The sequence below is a fragment of the Crinia signifera genome, chromosome 4, assembly GCF_055691185.1.
Source record: "Crinia signifera chromosome 4, ASM5569118v1, whole genome shotgun sequence".
Lineage (NCBI taxonomy): Eukaryota > Metazoa > Chordata > Amphibia > Anura > Myobatrachidae > Crinia > Crinia signifera.
This window is the reverse complement of record NC_139220.1, coordinates 185,512,281-185,532,853: the sequence shown is the minus strand read 5'-3', so window position 1 is coordinate 185,532,853 and position 20,573 is coordinate 185,512,281. Positions and strand designations below refer to the sequence as shown.

The following is a 20,573-nucleotide window of genomic DNA, read 5'->3' as shown; positions in this document are numbered from 1 at the left end:
TGCTTATACTTGCAAGGACATGTGATATGTGTGGCAGAGCGAGGCAACAGTGGGAATTCCGAATTTCCAACAGTTATTAGCAAGGGCTGCCGGATCCACTAAATCTTAATGGCAGTCCTTGCTATCTACGGTTTGATCCGAAAGGAACCACGCATCGGACCGTAATCGGAGGTGAAACACATTGGATTTGACACTTTTCACCCAATTTCTCGGTCCAATGCGTTGGAGTGCAATCGGGGGTACTTGTTTCCTAGCACGGCGCCCATCGTATGCCATCACATACCACTAATTAAGGTATGCAATGGGACCCGATTTTCAGGTTTTAACACCCGCACTGTACAATTTTAATATCGCATCGCATGCCATTAAAATGGCATGCGATGCGATTTTTAATTGTACAGGCACCCTGATGGGTGATTACTATGTTAAATGCACCCCCATTGTTAACGCCACCCCCACTATCAACGCCAACCCAAAGTGCGGCGAGTGGCGGCGGTACGCGTCCTCCGGCCTTTTCATACCCCCACTATCCACGTCGGCGTGGAGTTGATTTTATATAGTGTGGGGACACGGATTACTTCACATGTATTCCGCGTCCGCTCGCCAAGCTTCTGGGCTCAGTGGCTTGCTGCGCTCACCACACTATACAATATCAACTCCACACCGACGTGGATAGTGGGGGTATGAAAAGGTCGGAGGACGCGTACTGCCGCCCCTCGCGGGCTCGCTATGCTCACCTCGCTTCGGGTTGGCGTTCATAGTGGGGATGGCGTTAACAATGGGGGTGCATTTAACAGTAATCACCCATCAGGGTGCCTGTACAATTAAAAAATCGGGTCTGATGCCATCGAAACGATGGCATAAGATGAAAATCGTTGGCGCCGTGCTAGTAAACAAGTACCCAATCGGGTGTGGGGAGGTATGTATCATAGTCTTGAGGATGATAAAAAGATGACACAACAGAGGACCCATGAAGAGTTGCACGCAAGTGTGCCTGTGGGGTAAAATGGGTGCTTCAAGAATGGTGATTATGTTGTAAGATAATTGCAAATTAGCGAAGTGGGCCTGATTCCCTGCGTACTAAATTGATGTTTTCAGAAGCAGACAATGGGCCTGCTTCAGCATGGATTGTATATGCAATCGATCCAGTGCAAATGCAGGAGGATGTAAATAACACCTCCTTCCTGCATTTGTCTGTTTGTCAACTGTTGTCTAACTGCCAGCATCTCTCCGTTTTTCGATTTCCAGTGTGCCATGCTGTCTCTTTGGCAGTCCCTTGATGACCTCTGATGCTAGTGCCTCACCAGCATCTCCAATCACCACTATTTACTGCATCCCAGCTTGAAAAACCCGGGTCACACTCTTTCAGACAGCCGGTTTCCTGTGTTGGACCCGGTAAAAACCCTGGTAATTTTTTAAAGTCGAAGTCCCGAGATTTTTAACCCGGGTTGATCCTTTCAGACATAAAACGATCCTGCTCATGCTGGAAATTGTGTGAAGTCACATATTTGAAGTGTTCATGAACTGGGTTACTACATAAGGTACTTTTGTATTATAGCGGCGCCCCCAATGTGCATCGCGCAATGTTTGCATCGCATGGCATGCGATGCGACGCGATGTTTGCCCCCTATGCGATGAAAGATCGTATAAGCACCATAAAGGGTACTTTTAAGCACCCTAATGGGTGCTTACAATGTGAAATGCACCCCCACGCCACCCCCCCCCACTATAAACGTGAACCCAAAGCGTGGTGAGCGGCGGCGGTACGCGTCCTCCGACCTTTTCATACCCCCACTATCCACGTCGGCGTGGAGTTGAGAATAGCAAGTGTGGCGAGCGCAGCGAGCGGACGCGGATACCTTCACAGGTATTGGAGTCCCCTCGCGGGCTTCACAGGTATCCGCGTCCGCTCGCCACACTTGCTATTCTCAACTCCATGCCGACGTGGATAGTGGGGGTATGAAAAGGTCGGAGGACGCGTACCGCCGCCCCTCGCGGGCTCGATGCGCTTGCCACGCTTCGGGTTCACGTTTATAGTGGGGGGGGGTGGCGTGGGGGTGCATTTCACATTGTAAGCACCCATTAGGGTGCCTATACAATGTTTAATCGCATTGTGTGGCATTGTATGCCATGTACAATGTCATACAATTTAAAAATTGTATGACATTGTACAGTATGGCGCGATATCGCGTCGCATCGCATACCATCGCATGCCTTATGGTATGCGATGCAATGGGACCCGCCAAAATACACAAGTACCCTACATAAATCACAATACCGGAAAGTGTTTCTACAATTATATTTTTAAAATTTTATACAAGAACAACCTCATATTTACAATCACCCTTGGTATACACTAATAAACTATTCATAGGTAGGCAGCAACTGAGGGATACGGTCACTAGGTCTACAAGCATCAGGTCAACATGACTGAAGGTCAACATGGAGGAAAGTCAACATGGGTTAGATCAGTGGTAGCCAACTCCGGTCCTCGAGAGCTAGTATAGTTCATGTTTTCCAGACCACCTAGCAGGTGCACTCTTTACTCACTGACAAAAGATCCACATGTCGAGATAATTACTTAACTTGTGATTCTGAGAGGAGACCTGGAAAATGTTAACTGTTGGTAGCTCTTGAAGGACTGGAGTTGGCTACTCCTGGGTTAGATCGACAGGGTCATTAGGTCATTAGGGGTTTTTCACTTTTTTTTGTAGCCGACAGGCTGTATTTGATGCCCTACCATCCACTAGGGTGTGGTGAGAGAATAAAATAGTGTGCCAAGTGTAGCGAGACACCGTGCCCGAAGCATCGTGAGCGAGGGGACGCGGTCCTATGTTTCAATGGCCATTTCGATTGTGTCGACATTTGGGACAAAGAAAGTGAAAAACCCCATGCCGACCTTCTGACTGTCGACCTTCCCCGTGTCAACCGAATGATTGGCGACCTAATGACCCTGTCGACATACAGTCATGTCAACCTTCAGACATGTCGACCTTGATAAATGTCGACTTAGTTATGTCGACCTAGTTTCTGTATATCCAATGATCCATACCCGCAACTGAAGATGCGAAATGTGGCCTGGTATAGTGGGCAGGGAGTTGCAAAATGCAATGGAACAGGCTGTTTATGGGGGTGTGGTTTCATGACAGCATCAACACAGTACCATCCTCTTCTGTGCAATACAGAAAATAGTGGCTTTGTACAGTATAGCCTTAGCTATAACAATTCCGTGCAAATTGCATCATTGGCCACCCAGCCTGCTCACTGCACTCTATGATACCCCTTTCAGACATACAGCAAAATCCCAGGTTTTTGCACATCAACCCGGGATTTTGGCATGTCTGAAAGGGTCAACCCGGGTGTTAAAACCCAGGTCTCCAACCCTTCTTTTTACCTGGGTTGAGGACCCGGGATTTAAGACCCAGGTTGACCCTTTCAGACATAAGAAAAACCCAGGTTTTTCAGCAAATTACTGGGTAGAACTGCTTGATCCTGTAATTTGCTGCTGTAAGTGTGAAAGGGTGCAGGCTGCTCCGGGAAAATGACCCAGCAGTCAAAATGCAGGGTATTTCCCGGGTAGTATGTCTAAAAGGGGTATGAGTGGTCAGCTAGGCTGAAGGCAAATCTGGAAGACCTGCAAAGGGAGATTCAACCTAGGTTGAAAAATTGAGCGCTAATACCCAAGCTGTTTTCCTAAAGCGACTGCTTATGTAAGGGGAAGGTCAAACCCTTAAAATGTGCAAAGAAAAAAGGTGGTTTAAGCAGCGCTGGCAGTAAAGGGCACTTTAAATTATAACAATTTATTACACAATTAAAATATTATATCAATAAAAACATATCAACTTGATAAATGGGGCAAATGAAAAGGGCAAGTGTTGGTAGGACCAAGTGGTGAGGGGGACCAAAATAATAACCTGCACTGATCCGTAGAAGTGAGTCCTGATGAATTACAGTCCGATATGAATGATTGTCCGGGGTGTTGCTGGAGGGATCGGTCCTGAAGGATGTTGATATGACAGGACCAATCTTAAACCTCAACTGGTGACACATGTTTCGCTGGATGTGCTTCTTTAAGCTGACCTTGAAGAAGCACATCCAGCGAAACATGTGTCCTGTCCATTGTAGAGTAGATAGTAGACTGTCAGTATGTTGGTGTAGGAAATGTATTGTCTGTTTATGTATTAAATGAATCCAGGATATTTTTTCTCCACATTGAAGGCTTTAATATACCAATTAGAACCTGTGTAATAAAACCCAGGTTGAAATAGAGTATAAATACTGCCATTAATTAATACATCCAGCAGAGGTCACCATTGCTCTTTGGTTCATTGACTGGAGACACTCAAACATTGACATTCTCCCCCAGCATGTCTGGGCATACAGCCAAATCTGAAAAATAGTTACAAATTGAGTTGAATTAAATGTTTCTATTTCAGCCTTAATGGTTCACTGTGAAGATTAACCTCCCCCAATACATGATACAAGCCAATCAAGGCAATAACTAAAAGTGTAAGAGGGGAGTGATAATAAAATCACTCATTTGAATCCATTAACGGGTTCCAATATCCTGGTTGGAAATTCCCTCCCATATACACCAAGCACCACTACTGTCAGTCACCTCTACCTACATTTTAAATCTTTATTTCACATAATTTATTTCTGTATTTCCACTATTTGTATGTATGTCAATGTAATTTTAACCCCTTATTTAGCTACCGTGTGGGTGTCTCCTTATCCAACTCATGCACAATAAAGATAAATGGAGCCCCCACCACTTTTAGAAATAAATGAATTTCAATGTAAATTTTTTTTGATGGTCTGTTAGGAGTGCATCCGCCATAACTTCTTTCCCCCTCTTTTTTTCTATTCCCAATCACTTTCCCAGGGGGCCATTAGTGCCACCCAATTTTCAGGAACCTCCGGTCCAACCCGTGAGAATAGGCAGGCAAATATGGCACAGATGACGTTACACATGTCATGTTTATTGTTCAATCTGGCTGGTTGGGAAAATAAATCTCAGTTTTCCGTCATTCCTGAGCAAATAGTAAATTGTCATTAGCTCCCATATGTTACCAAATTTTAGTTTCTACCAGCCAGATTTGACAATAAATTTTTAGGTGTATGGACAGCTTTACTCAAGTGGTTGATTACTGAAGCAGATACAGAGATTTGCATGGTTGCCAGTGGGCTTCAGTCGATTATCAGATGACTACCTCATTATATTTTCACATATCCGATGAGTCCGGGATCTCAGCTGTGACCACATTAGTATAAGATGTACTACCATGCTAAGACTTGTAGTTCTAAACCAGTGATTCTCAACCTCAGTCCTTAAGACAGTCCCACACAGTTCATGTTTTCTAGGTCAACCAGCATGTGCACAGGTGCACTCATTACTCACTGACACATTTTAAAAGATCCACAGATGGAGCAAATTATTTAACTTGTGATTCTGTGTGGAGACATGGAAAACGTGCACTGTGTGGGGGTTCTGAGGACTGAGATGCACACTCTATAACAGGTCTGGTCTACACCGCGGCTCTCCAGATGTTGTGAGACTACATATCCCAGTATGACCTGTCACAATTTTGCTATTATTGAATTCTAAAACTGTGGCAAATCACTGCAAATCTGAATTCAGGGGTGGCCTGGCCCTTGCAGGAAACCAGGCTATTTTTCGGTCGTCCGCCCAGCCCATGACACATAAAACTGGGCCAGTCGCCCCATAACACATAGAACTGGGCCGGCCGTTCTCCCCCCTGTGTGGACAGCGATCTCAGTGGCTGCGGGGTTATGCCCAAATCCAAAATGAACCAGCAGGGGAAAGATCAGGCACTGCAGCCACTACGGAACAGGATAAAGCAAAGTGGCAGGCGCGTCCTTAACACTCGTGCTTCCTCATCCCACCCTTACCAGGAGAAAAGACCCTGCAGCTGATAAGGTTGGTGCGTGTGAGAACTGTCAGAGGGGAGGAGGGTTGGGTTTGGTGCGGTGCTGTGTGAGAGAGCTGCCAGGGTGGGGTTTGGTGCTGTGTGTGAGAGAGCTGCCAGAGGGTGGGGGTGCTGTGTGTGAGAGAGGTGTGGGGAGTGGTGCTGTGTGTGAGAGAGGTGTGGGGGGTGGTGCTGTATGTGAGAGAGCTGCCTGGGTGGGGGTTGGTGCTGTATGTGAGAGAGCTGCCAGGGTGGGGGTGGGGGGTGGTGCTATGTGTGAGAGAACTGCCGGGGGAGGGGGGGTGCTATATGGGAGAGAGCTGCCAGGGTAGGGGTTGGTGCTGTGTGTGAGAGAGCGGAGCCCTGTCCCTGTGAGTGGGGCATAATACATCCCACCATTGGGATCGATTTTTACAATGCCATCCTGGGCGGTAATATACATTGCAATAAATAATAAATGGCCCCCAACGTATCCTCAACCTGGGCTGGAATCCCAACAGTGCCACCAAAGGACACCAAAGAATCTCCAAAGCATGCCAATGTAACTACTTCTCTTTGTGGAACAGCTTTAAACCAATAAATGTAAAATACAAAGCTGAAATCACCCAAAGATTGCATCTCACTACCTGTGATCTGGACCTTGCCTCAACTAAAGCAGCTAATAGGTTTTTTGGACATAATTGGCTCTGTATTTGCAAAGATAGTCCAATCTGAACAACTAAAGGAAACAACTGTTAGGTCACTTCTTAAAAAGCCTAATTTAGACCCCGATTGCATGACCAACTATAGACTAGTTGCAAAGCATTCTTTTGTAGAAAAGGTAATCAAGAAAGTGGTTATGTTGAACTAAAACTCCCATGATATCTATAATCCATTCCAGTATGGATTCAGGAGAAGATATAGGGACTTATTCTGGTCGATGCGTAATTTTCCGAATTCTTTCGGATGGCGTTTTTTTGCCGTCTGCGCATGCGTGGGCAACGCTATGCACATGTGCCACGCACGGTCTCCGTACTCGTTCTCACTAATACCGTACAGAAAACTGCACCGCATTCACTCGGGAAATATGGGCATAATATGGGCATCATTCGAAAGTACACAGGGGCGTAGTTTCAAAGTGGGCTAAACTGGGCGTAAACATAGGCGTACACGAGGGAGTGCACTAATTCTGGTAGGCGTGCATTCGGACTGAACACCGACTGCAAACGAACCAAAAGGCAGAAAATATGCGGTCTCCATAAGCAAGTATTGCTTTGCGGACACCACTCGGTCATGCGCTAGGCATTCGGAACACCCAATTAGTACGCCCGCACCTGAACCAATGTCAGCTGAACACAATACAATCCACTCCTCTACTCATTAATTACACTCTTGTCATTGCTTCAATTGGAACCATTGCAGCTTAAATGTACCATTACAAAACACACAAATCTATGCTGAAAGCACGGCAGCATTTTTTACACACATTTACACTGCAAGCAATGGACAGAACTTGCTATCACTAATATAAATATCCATGTCACTTTTACATTCACCAATAACAGCACACATTTGGGGATCAAATGAAATATTTATTACAGTTAGGGAAATTTTTATTTATTTATTATGCCTAATTGCATAAGTGTGTCATGTGACCGATTTATGAGTTCAGATAATAGTCGTGAGTTTTGCGTTAATACACCGCATCGGTGCGTACGGGCAGGTTCCCGTCCGTTCTGATGCTGTAAGACCGTGCAGATGCTGTAAGACCGTGCAGAATATGTGTGTGTCCACCGCACACGCAAGGTTTGGATGTCGTCCGTAAACACGTCCTCTTCTTAAAGTGTGAGTCCATCCGAATGCGGAGGACTGGTGGGCGTTTCTTCGTATGATGTCCGCACAGCGTGGCGTGCGGTCCGCTCCGAAATAATTCGGAAATTTACGCACCAACCAGAATAACCTCCATAGTAATGAGTAACAGTCCTGGTATGTGTGCTGTATGATTTTCTAGATACAGATACAGGGTTTACTGTTCAATCCTAAACCTTCAAGATCTCTCTGCAGCATTTAACACAGCTCACCATGGGAGTCTAATTGAGCAACTGAATAATTTCTTTGAACTGGATGGCACAGTCCTAAACTGGTTCAAATAATTTCTCACTTGCAGGTCAGAGAGTCTTTCCTCTGGAGTATACTTGTCATCAACAGTGCCTCTGCCATATGTTTTCCCACACGGTCCTTTACTATCTCCCATGCTTTTTTTTTGCATTATACATGCTACCACTGGCTGAAATAGCCATGGCCTGGTCTATCACTGGCATGAAGATGATACAGAACTGTCTGAGTTCTTTACTCCAGTTACTGAGAACCCAGTAACAACCCTAAATTGCTATCTAGCTGAGATCCATGAGTGATAGTTGGCTGCAACTGAACCCTTTGAGGATGGTTTGTGAATAAGATGGATAGCGCTCAAGATAACTATATTCAGAGATTAGTCAAACCTCAGGTAATATTACCAAACCACATACACCTTGTTTTACTCGATGGTCATATGGCTGGTACATACAGGTCCCTCTTTCCTCCCCTATTAAACAAGCAGGGGAGACACAATAGAACAGGCAACTGAACCCTTGTAAAACAGATCCTTCTCATCAGTCACAGTTATGGTTGCCACCTCATGCATCATAGATTCCTGGAGATCCCCCCCAACCCCCTCAACAACAAGCTAGTGGGCAGAGTCTAATTCGGTAATAGGGCGGAGCTATGATAGTGACCCGCAATCAGACAAAAAAATGGCCATTACACATAATGCTGCCCACCATAATGCCCATTACACATAATTACACATAATGCCTCACAACTTAATGCACAGCTACTTTATTTAAACCCATTTAAGAAGAGTTAACCAACTCCAATGGACAGGGATCAGTCACTACTCACATCATGTGGAGGGGGATAGGCAGTCACATTCCCACTGGGGAGGGGGACTTAGATGCTCGTTGGCCAGTGAGCTGCACTCCTCTCCTCTGTTTCCAGTGGTGGCCTCCAACTCACAGCGGAGCGAGCTGCATGCACCTTGTGTCCGTCCGTACCTCTAGTGTCTCTCCTCCAAGATGGTGGCCAGAATGTGCCTGGGGCCCTCTATAGGCTGGAGGCCGCCGATGCAAGTCGGGCAGCAACAGCGCCACAGAGAGAGGCATTTCCAGTCACCTGGGAGAATCCCAGAATCCGGGTGATTGAAAAAGCCCCCTGGAAGGTTGCAAACAAAACCGTGAGAATCCCAGAAATTCGGGAGAGGTGGCAACCCTTGTCAAAGTACAAGACTGCAGCATGGCCTACCAATACCACTTATGCTTCGAGGTTCAGAACTGAAATATTGAACAGGTGAGGAATCTTTGTGTTGTCCAGGATAGTTGCTTGACATTTAAACATAAGGTATCAGACATAATCAAATCCTAATTTTTTCACCTGGGAGACATACTGTTGCTAGAAACAAGCACTTCATTCACTCATAGGATATGCCTGAAGTCATATATGCATTTGTAGACTACTGCAATGCCCTCTGTGCTACACTGTGGGTGATCGGGATACGCGGCTTCACTGTGTCCCTATTGCCCAGGCAAGCAAATTTTGACTAGATGCTGTACAAACCGACTGGCGATGGCAGTCGGCTATCTCTGACAGCTCTTGATTATGAATAAGCCAAATTGCTGAGTCAAAATCTCTGAGCCCGTGGGTACACCCTTTTACTGTGTCACTTGATTACTGTGATCTGCAGCTAATGGACTATTAACTGTACCCAGAATCTGGGAGGCATTACTGGTTTGATTGAGCAGCTCTCACCACTGTCTGTACCCAGAATCTACCTGAACTCATCTGGTGGCCGAGCTTTCAGATTAACTCTATTGCACAGTTCAATAGGCCTCCAGTCTAGATTCCTTCAAAATTGAACTCAAGACTTCCCTGTTCAATCAAGCATTACACTAATGTCCACAACATAATAATTGCAATCAGACCATGTGTGCCTTAACCCAAAAATGTATTTATCTCTTTCTAAAGCGCACACATCTGTTGATTAAATGATATAACCACATAGAGAACCTAGTTAATACTGTTATGGAACACTGTTTTTTTGTGGAGATAAGAAATACAATAAGACACCAACACATGCACATCAAGGACTCTGACATGAGAGCCATAATCTCTAAAGTCTTTTAGATTAACCTGACATGAATATGTTCCTTCTTTAGATGGTATTAATTTAGATTAAACACCCTGTGACTGCCAGAAGAGATGCAGGGGTCAGTTTAAAAGCAACAGTACATTGCAGCAGAGTCTCTGTAGTAGGGGAACTGTGCTGTTGGGACTGCCAATAACGGAGAGACCACAGAATACAGAACACCCAACATTTTTATTGAACCTACTGAATCAAGACCTGGTTATAATAAAGTAGAACTTCAAATTGGACCATAAAACTCAAAGGATATCTGGATTTACAATATAATAGTGAACCTGTTAAAGTCATCAAGATAGGAATATACTGATAAATACTGTTTAAACAGTTGAGTGGTGGCGATACACAATCTTCTCCTGCAGGACTGGAGAAGACCACTCAATAATTCTGAACACTTCCAAGCCCAAGGAAATACTAATTTATTTTTGGGTCCAGCACTTATAATGGGCAATACCAGCAGCTCTACAGTGGATGACCTACAGGCAGTAGAGCTCCACCACTGGTACAAGAAATTCATGACCGAGTGTCCATCTGGTCAGCTCACCTTACATGAGTTTAAGCAATTCTTTGGCTTGCGAGGACTAAGTGGAGACGCCAATAGCTACATAGAGCAAATGTTCCGTACCTTTGATATGAACAAGGTGAGATATATATATCTATACAAGTGCTATGTATTTTTAGAGAACATCTATTACAGTTTGTAATATAGAACAAATAATCTGTAACCATTGGTTTATTTTCCAACATTAGTCTGACATATACTAAACTTCGTAAGACTAACTAGGTATTGTCTTTGATGAATCATAATCATCGATGATTTATGGTCGACAGTAGAATAGTTTTGCCATGGATGGGGGAGAACCAGATGGTTCTCCTGCATTGATGGCACACCATAACCAAATTTTGTTTTATTCTCCCAAAGGTTCAGAGACACGGAGCATAGCTCTTCCCCTGACAACCATGCAGCCAGACCCAGAGGTTCTGATTGGCCCATGGGCCAGCTAGTCAAATCAAATAGCTGACCATTGATAGTCAAAAACATCAATGGTCATCCATTAGATCAGTGGTCAGGGAACTCGGTCCCCATTACCCCACACAGTGCATGTTTTGCTGGTGATCCAGAGGGTGCACAGGTGTACTAATTACTCACAGACACATTTCATAAGGTCCGCAGGTGGAGTTAATTATTTCACTTGTGATTCTGTGAGGAGCCCTGCAAAACATGCACTGCGTGGGGTAATGAGGACCGAGTTCCCTGACCACTGCATTAGATATTATGCTGCCATGAATGTCTGTTTGCACTATCGCCATCGATGGCGACCCCAACGATGGCCATCCCTAAGGCTAATTTTTGGCATCATTTAAAGTAACTCATATATAAACAATTATGACAGCACCGTCAGGGCAAAGAAAGCTTTTTCTTCTCTGATTTGAAATCATGTGCATCAGACTTTGTATGCCAAACTTTTATGTAGAATACAAGATTGATCTGTATGATGAAATAATCAAGATGACTAATCTGCAGTAGTTGCAACTGTGAACGGGGGCATCACATACCCCTGTGACACTCAGCACAGTGTTGCAGAATAGAGGTGCTTTCCATGGTAATTGGGTTTGGCTTTGTGCCACAGTCCCATTTTCTGTCGGCGGGTTCCGGGGATTTGTCATGAAAATTGCTGGGATTTGAATTGGGATTGGAGTTACCAATCCCAGGATTTCGTGATTAGATGCACAGTCTAATGCAGGGAAGCATCTGAGCACCAGCTCATATGTTGCCTGGCTGCTCCTGTCCCTGGCGTACAGCTCTGAGCACGATGCGAAGGCCGCCAATCAGCCACCACTCCCGGTACCCCACTGCATCACCGATCCGCGCCACTCAAAGAACCACACTGCACCACTGCTTCCGGCCGAACCAAATAAGTATATGCCCAGAATCCCGGGAATCCTAGGATTGATCTTCTATCATACCCAAATCCCAGGATTGACAAAATGCCCTGGGATTGGCATCCCAAATTACTGTGTGGTATATGTACAGTGCATTACTGTGTGTCATATGTAAGCAGCATTACTGTGTGTATAAAGGCGTTTTCTGTCACAAGGGGGGTCCCAGTGATTCGGCTGCCCCTGAAAACTGACTGTACTTCCCAGCACCCAGCTCCTGTCACTGAGCTAGAGCTGGCATTTTGGTGTCCTCCCTTGGTGGGTGATACCCGCATGCGGCGTGCACACCCCCAAGTGACGCCACTGACTGTGACCAAGGTGTGTTATATTTACAAAAGCCGTTTTTATTCTAACAATAAAATGTGTCTTCAGTTGTTTAATATGTGTACATTACATAGGATTAGATACTCTAGATATGGGTGCCATCAGCCTACTGGCGAATCTGTCCTGCATGCAGCAATTACTGCTAGCCAGGCAAATCTAAGGGGTAGTCCGGGGATGCACAGGATCACCCATTAGACATACTACCGAATCAGTATTGGTCAAGTAGACAGCGGGCAGCGGCAATTTGCAGGGCACTTAACAGCTCTTGTCTGCTCTAGCCAGTTGCACTCTCATCACTCACTGTGAGCACAGCCATGAAGTCCATTCCTGCTTCAGAGTCCCATAATGCCGGCGCCGGGGACGTCTTTGTGGCATTATGGGAGCAGTCAGGAGAGTATGTACATGGAGTAGAATCAGCCACAGCATCCCACGCCTGTGTCAACCAGCCGCTGAGCCCTGCTAATGGAGGGGCATGGGACAGTGAGTAGGAGGCAAATACATTATTTATGTGGAAATGGCCATTGCTATGTATAAAGTGACATTACTGTGTGGCATATGTAAGTTGAATTTCTGTGTGTATAAAACGGCAATACTGTTAAGGTGGCATATCCGGGGATCGGGATCGGCGGGATCCCAGGATTTGGCCCCAAAATTGCTGGGCTTTGAATCCATTGATTGGAGTTCCCAATCCCGGGATTTCGATATTAGATGCGCAGTCTAATGCCAGGAAGCGTCTGAGCACCAGCTTTGATCCTAGGTGCAACTGCAGGCAATCTGGTGTGCATAGATGCTAATTAGGTAGATTTAGGCAACTGCTTAAGGCACTAGGATCTAGGATGAGGCTACTGAGTCTGCCTATCACAAAATTAAGATGGTCTATGAGCGGTTATGGTATCGCTCACAGATAGGGGGAAATTTACCAATATGAAAAACCTAGTTTTTCGTATTGGTATTTCCCCTACGACTGCATACGACTGTTTCAGTCGTATGCAAAGTCGTGTTCCGGAGGGGAAATTACAAAGCAGTCAGATACGACTGCTTTGTAACCCTCCGATGGTATAACCATTCGTATTAGCGGCACATATATACGGCCGCTAATACGAATTCGTACAGGCAGTCTGCACGGATCAGTCAGATCCATGCAGGCTGCAGAGTGTAAAAAAATAAATAAATAAAAAAACTGCATGGGGCCCCCCCCACAGCTGTAACCAGCACCAGGCTGAAAGAGCCGGGCCGGTAATTAAAAATCAGGGAACCCGACAAATAGAGGTTCCTCGATTTTTAACAACCAGCCCCAGGCTCCAGGTCCGGGGCTGGTTCCCAAAATACGGGGGGCAAAATGACTAGGGGTCCTCCGTATTTTAAGAACCAGCCCCAGGCACAACCAGCCAGCAGGGTAATGTCACAGCCGGGGGACACTTATGATATAAGGTCCCGCGGCCAAAACATTAACCCCCTGACCGGTCAGCCTGGCCAGGGGCCCTGGGGGAGTGGGGACCCCCCAATGAAGGGGTCCCCCCCCTCCAGGACTTACCTGACCAGGCTGAAGCCTGGTACTGTCCCCGATGCCCCTGGGCGAAGGGGATCAGGCTGATTATGGTGTAAAAAATTGATTAAACTATTGTTTTTTACTGTGGCACTACAAGTGCCAGCAAGCTGGGACTTGGAGAACCACAAGTCCCAGCCTGCTGGGCATTAAAGGGCCCGCTGGCACTTGTAGTTCCACAGTTAAAAAAATAGTACACAAAACACACTGACACACATTTAAAATAAAACTTTAATACATACAAAGCCCACACATACTAATACTTACCTATCTTCTTTCCGTAGGTAGCCCTGGTCCTGTGTCGTCTTCTGGTCCTGTATCGTCTTCTGCCTCCATGTCGACGTCGCTGTCCATGTCGGCGATGGCGTCCCCGTCCGGATCCGACGAAATCCATGGAGGAAGCTGTGGAAGGAAACCATACTCACCTGTCCCAGGGCGACGTAGTCCAGGTAAGGGTCTTGGCAAAAAAACAAACCGACACCCGAAACCAGCCCAGACAGCAGGAGCCGCACGGTGTTTGTTTACATTGTGCGGCTCCGCCTCCCGGATGCCGCTATTGGCCGCCTTGCGGCCAATCAGGAGCTGCTAGGCAGCAAGGCGGCCAATAGCGGCATTCGGGAGGCGGAGCCGCACAATGTACACAAACACCGTGCGGCTCAGCTGTCCGGGCTGGTTTCGGGTGTCGGTTTGTTTTTTTGCCAAGACCCTTACCTGGACTACGTCGCGCTGGGACAGGTGAGTATGGTTTCCTTCCATAGGTTCCCACATGGATTTCGTCGGATCCGGAAGGGGACGCCATCGCCGACATGGACAGCGACGTCGACATGGAGGCAGAAGACGACACAGGACCAGAAGACGACACAGGACCAGGGCTATCTACGGAAAGAATATAGGTAAGTATTAGTATGTGTGGGCTTTGTATGTATTAAAGTTTTATTTTAAATGTGTGTCAGTGTGTTTTGTGTACTATTTTTTTAACTGTGGAACTACAAGTGCCAGCGGGCCCTTTAATGCCCAGCAGGCTGGGACTTGTGGTTCTCCAAGTCCCAGCTTGCTGGCACTTGTAGTGCCACAGTAAAAAAACAATAGTTTAATCTATTTTTTACACCATAATCAGCCCGATGCCCACCGCCCAGGAGCATCGGGGACAGTACCAGGCTTCAGCCTGGTCAGGTAAGTCCTGGAGGGGGGGACCCCTTCATTGGGGGGTCCCCACTCCCCCAGGGCCCCTGGCCAGGCTGACCGGTCAGGGGGTTAATGTTTTGGCCACGGGACCTTATATCATAAGTGTCCCCCGGCTGTGACATTACCCTGCTGGCTGGTTGTGCCTGGGGCTGGTTCATAAAATACGGGGGACCCCTAGTCATTTTGTCCCCCGTATTTTGGGAACCAGCCCCGGACCTGGAGCCTGGGGCTGGTTGTTAAAAATCGGGGAACCCCTATTTGTCGGGTTCCCTGATTTTTAATTACCGGCCCCGGCTCCTTCAGCCTGGTGCTGGTTATGGCTGTGGGGGGGACCCCACGCCGATTTTTTTTTTTATTTATTTAATTTTTCTATTTTTTTACACTGAAGCCTGCACGGATCTGACTGATCCATGCAGGCTTAAAGCAAATACGACAGGGAAAGCAAGGTGTATTTTCCTGTCGTATTTGCGTGGGTGTTTCACACCACTTAGCAGCCGTATTATCAGTACGGCTGCTTAGTACATCAGGAACCACCATTCTTTTGAATGGTGATTTCTGTCGTATTCTATCGATGGTGTAGACATTCGTATTTGTAAATACAAATGTTCCATCTTTAGGAATACAATTGTTGTATTTTCGGGATTGTAAATCCCAAAAATACAAATTTGTAAAAAAAAGGTGTATTTCTCCCTACGAATACACCTTTTTTCTACGAATCCATTTTGGTAAATGTCCCCCAGAATGTCTAGTTAGACCAGGCATGTCCAAACTCTGGCCCTCCATCTGTTGTGAAACTACACATCCCAGCATGCCTTGCCATAGTTTTAGCATTCCCTAATATCAAAACTCTGGTAAGGCATGATGGGACTCGTAGTTTCACAACAGCTGGAGGGCCATAGTTTGGACATGCCTGAGTTAGACAGTCAATAGGTCAACACCAAAAGTTAGACATGCATTAGTTAGACATTGACAAATGTTAGACATGTATTAGTCCGACAGTGACAAAAGTAATGACACAAGTAAAATGTCGTCATGGAAAATCAATATGTGTATATGGACACCGTATAAGTGTACCACATTCCCTTGCCTTGCTGCACTCGGCACTCTATTCTAACTCTATTATAATTCACTCGGATGGTGAAGTATGAACAAGTCGGTTTAAAGCAAATGTTGGTTGTTGGGATATGGAGTGTGTTGTCATGTCTAACTAATGCATGTCTAACCTGTGGTGTTGCTGCCTCACTACTAGACATTGTCCGTCAGCCATCTGGAACCACTATGACGAATATATCTTTGTTATACTTAATGCAGGTGACAACTGTGGAACTTCTAAGATGTCACCTGCAGGTTGTTACTCGAGGGGCTGGAAAAGCGTGTATTTCTGACAGTATGGGCTTGTGGAGCAGTACGTTGAAGATTTTCCTAATGTGCTGTGAAGCCTTACATTGGCCCTGCTATTAGCCACAGCAAGCTTGGGGGCCGTGTCAGACCTGCTCACTAGGCTGCATGCATTCGGAGCCTAGCAAGCAGGACAACACCCCACCTCCCTTCACCGTCCGAATCCCTTTGCAGTGCTTTGATTGGATGTGTATGGGTATACATTCATCTGCAAGTGCCTGCACAGAGGAGAAATCATTTGATGGTTAGTTACCATCGAATGATTTCTCCTGCACTGCCCAGCACTCGCCGTCGCCGCCGTGTGACAAAAGAGTCAATCAGCAGCGGCTTGATTCAGACCTGATTGCGTGGCCATGAATTTGTATGTCAAAATTGCACGCTTGCGATTTTTTGGGCACTTTTTCTGAGTGTTTTTGGGGCGTTTTTTATTGCCACTCACAAAAAAACAGTAAGTTCCCACCACCACATGCCCACTCCCTGTCAATCACCTTGTGAACAGCCAGCGAACAGAAAAAGTAGCAAGAGTTCATCGCTGTGAACCGTACGCATACAATCTATCGATAATCGCCCACTGTGCGAATTCGCAGCCATGATAAGATCTCAATCAGGCTGTTCGAGTAATTTTTATATTGGACAATTCTCCTTTTCTAATAAAGAAGGAGATTGTCCAATAGAAAAGCTTGGGTTATACAGGGATACTGTACATGTGCATTTAAGGTATTAATGCAAAATGACATTTATAAACACCAGTACACAAAGCCAGTATGTGGATGACCTTCTGTATTGACACTACTCAGGGATCGCACTTTCATTAGGCAGCTGCCTAAGCATGCGGGGCCCAAGGGTGCAGCCTGCTGAGGTTGTCTGGGAAATGTGGTGTGGTCTACAGACTCCTACAATGCTGCTCGTTCAGTAGCCAGGTGGGTGACCAGGGACCCGTCTCTTAGCCCACCAGTCTCCCCAATATCATCCATGTGTGGATGCACAATGGATGTAATTGCACCTGTGCTGGCGTCACAGAGAATGATGGCATTTCCCTCACAGCCTTTGGAGCAGTGTTATTCAGACAACCTGGATTACAGACTGGCAAATATGCACAACTGAGGGAAGCAGCATTGGCCGCTCATGAAAAAAAGTACTGGTTAGATACATTTTGTTGAACGGCGTATCTAACCTTTTTAAAATTAGGTGCTTCTTCTTAAAGTGAAGACATGTATGTCTACCTTGATATATATTTTGTAGGCTCCATTCCACATTCTCAGGTTTGAATCGAACAAAGTAAATGAGTCATTACTGCAGATTAAGATATTTTAGATGTTAGATAATTAACAGTATATAATGGAGCGTCTATCCAAATAATGGTTTTAGCTGGATGTTCTCCATACAAAATATTACTGTATATCATGTATATACTCTTTGTAATTAATATGGTAGTTAAACCCCAACCTTGGACCTTACCTAGCACCTTAAATAAGATGTACCATTACTTCAAAACGCGATAGTTGGAAAGGCGTCATATCCAACTGCAATTACCACCTGCTCATTGCTACCTACTACCAGATGTCCTGTGGTCTTGCCTAACTACGTACCTACTACTACGCTGCAGAGAAATTGTCCAGGAGCCCCCTCTATTATATACACTGTATACTGGCATTAAGGAAGAGAGAGAAACACTGAAAGCTTGCTGACACCATACAGCCCATTTAATCTCTAAGGAGGTATGCCAACTCGCCAGCACTTGCCGAGGAACCTGGACTTACAACCCCCTGAAGGGAATCAATACTGGGACTCAGTGACTGTGGTATGATATTTGCAAAAAGATTGGCGGGTGAATATATTGCAACAATTTAATGCACCATGTTAATTTCTTTATTTTCTTTTGTGTGTCATTTTTTAATTTGTGAAATCTCATCCACATTTATGCCAGTTGTTTTAGCACTTTCTTGCTTTAAAGGCTTGCTATGCCACATATTGAACCCCAGAGGGAGCACTTTTCCTCACAGCAGCAGATACTGTAAATCCTTTGGAATATAATGCAGAATCTATGGGTTACCACACATTATCCGTGGATTTATGTGGGGAAAAGCCTGAGCTATATATTGCATAGCTCTGTGCAATTAAACCTTGAGCTGTACCTGTGTAGTAAACACAGCTGGTAACTGAATCTGTCCCATTGAGGTAGGAGCCACACACATACACCAAAAAAATATTCTGAACAATCTATGCATATGGGCTGCCATAAATTTCGGCAGCATCTACTAGTCTGTGGTCCCGGTTCTTCTCCTGGCTGGCTCCTGCAGTGCTAATGACAAAAATAACTCATACTGTACAAAATGTCTGCCCCAAGTGTCTGCTGTTAATGGGGCAGACATTTTGTGTCATTAGCACTGCAGGAGCCAGCCAAGATGAGAGCCGGGACCGAAGCGCAGACTAGTAGATGTGCGGATCACGGCCACACACCCGGTGGTGGCAACGGCAAGCAGCACCAGCACCAGCGGGGTAAGGCAGCAGGGCAGTGCAGAGCATCGATAGCCCCGCAGACCCCCGGCGCCCGGGGATATTTTGCTACTGTGCATTAATTTCAGTCACACCGTGCATGTGTCCCGGCTGCATCTATGTCTAAGAGTCACGCTCTGTTTTCAGGTGCATGCAGATACAGTCGAAGTGTAGTAAAAATGTAGTGAGCACAAGGTTGCCTACTTCTAAAGTCTCCTCTCCAGGAGAAGCCCGAAGAGGAAATTTTCAGCAGACCTTTGGGGGGCGGTGCCTGATGAAGATGTCATCAAGCCCCACCCCCAGTATGGCGAATCCCGAAATCTGCTGGTCTTAGAGGAGGGGGCTAAATAACAGGATTTGCATCTTTAGCAATGCCCCTCCCCCAAAAAGCCACGTAATTTACTGCTGCGACCAGGGAGATTCGTGTGTGTGTGTGTGTGGTGCCACTGGTATCCGGGAAGGTTGCCCACCTTTTGGGGGGGCCAGAAGGGTAGGCAACTGATTCATGTGAAGGCAGTCAGTGATGGCACCCTGCGGCCATTTGGGAGTATCCCAGAAAAGGCAGGCATTCCCCAGCCATTGGGACTGGAGGGAGGGCTGCTAACAGAATCAGCCGCCTCCCCACAGCCATTGTAGTGCTTAGTAAGTCCTGGCTTACTCAGTGCTGCGAACATCGGGAAAACCATTAGATGGTGAGTGATTGCGAATGGTTTTCCCCTCATGTGCACAGCTGGGAACGAATCGCAGCCATGCACATGGGTCGGAATTTGTAAGTGTGGGGCGGCATCTACCTGATCACTGGGCTCCGAAGATTCACAGTGATCAGGTCTGATTCGGGCCCTACGGATGCTATTACTCCTGTCTGGATGCTTACAGTGAGGGTCTCAGCAGTTTCAGAGGCAGTGATGTACATAAAGGAAAAGACTTTGTATTGGCTTTTGCATGTCGAAGGCAACATCCGCCAACAGACACTTTTGCGTCCACCTTTGAACCAGGTCCATTGCCTCTTTTGCATGTAAAATCCTGGACAGCTTTGTTTTTACACAGGCCTTGAAGGAAGACTCAAAATTTGTCTTAAATTTTCCATCACTATAAAGTGAAACAGTTTTTCGAAGGTACTAATATTTTTAAATGTTATTCTCCTAACTTTAAATGAGGCCTCAATTAAATATATCAGTAAATAAGTAATACCAGGGATGTCCTGGAAACCTGGTTCCCCTCCTGGCTCCCCAGAGAGCTGTCTGAATCCTGCCCCCCCCCCCCCCCCCCCTGCAAAGGTCCGTGGGTCAAATTATGCAAATTGCATCATTTTAGCCCCACCAACTGCAGTGCAATGCCTGAAATACAGTCAGTACATGGTGGTGGAGTGGATAAATGATGTGATTGATCTGGCTGTGCCCACAAGAAAGTATCCCTCCCGTGGCTTCGCCCCTACCCTGGCCCTTTTCCGCTCCCAGCAGCAACCTCCCCACCTGACTCACTGAGCAGGCTGCCCCAGCAAGTAGGCAAGTATAAGTAATACCTACAATTAAGTTTATCT

General features: G+C 46.1%; 1 protein-coding gene across 1 annotated transcript in view; it reads left to right on the top strand.

Annotated features, from left to right (window-relative positions):
- Positions 1–10,618: 10,618 nt before the first annotated feature.
- LOC146072476 (guanylyl cyclase-activating protein 1-like) overlaps positions 10,619–20,573 on the top strand; it is a 58,570-nt gene continuing 48,615 nt past the window's right edge. Inside the window, exon 1 of the mRNA XM_083179704.1 lies at positions 10,619–10,784. Coding sequence (XP_083035830.1) covers positions 10,659–10,784 — 126 coding nt within the window. The 5' untranslated portion in view covers positions 10,619–10,658. The remainder of the gene's footprint in view (positions 10,785–20,573) is intronic.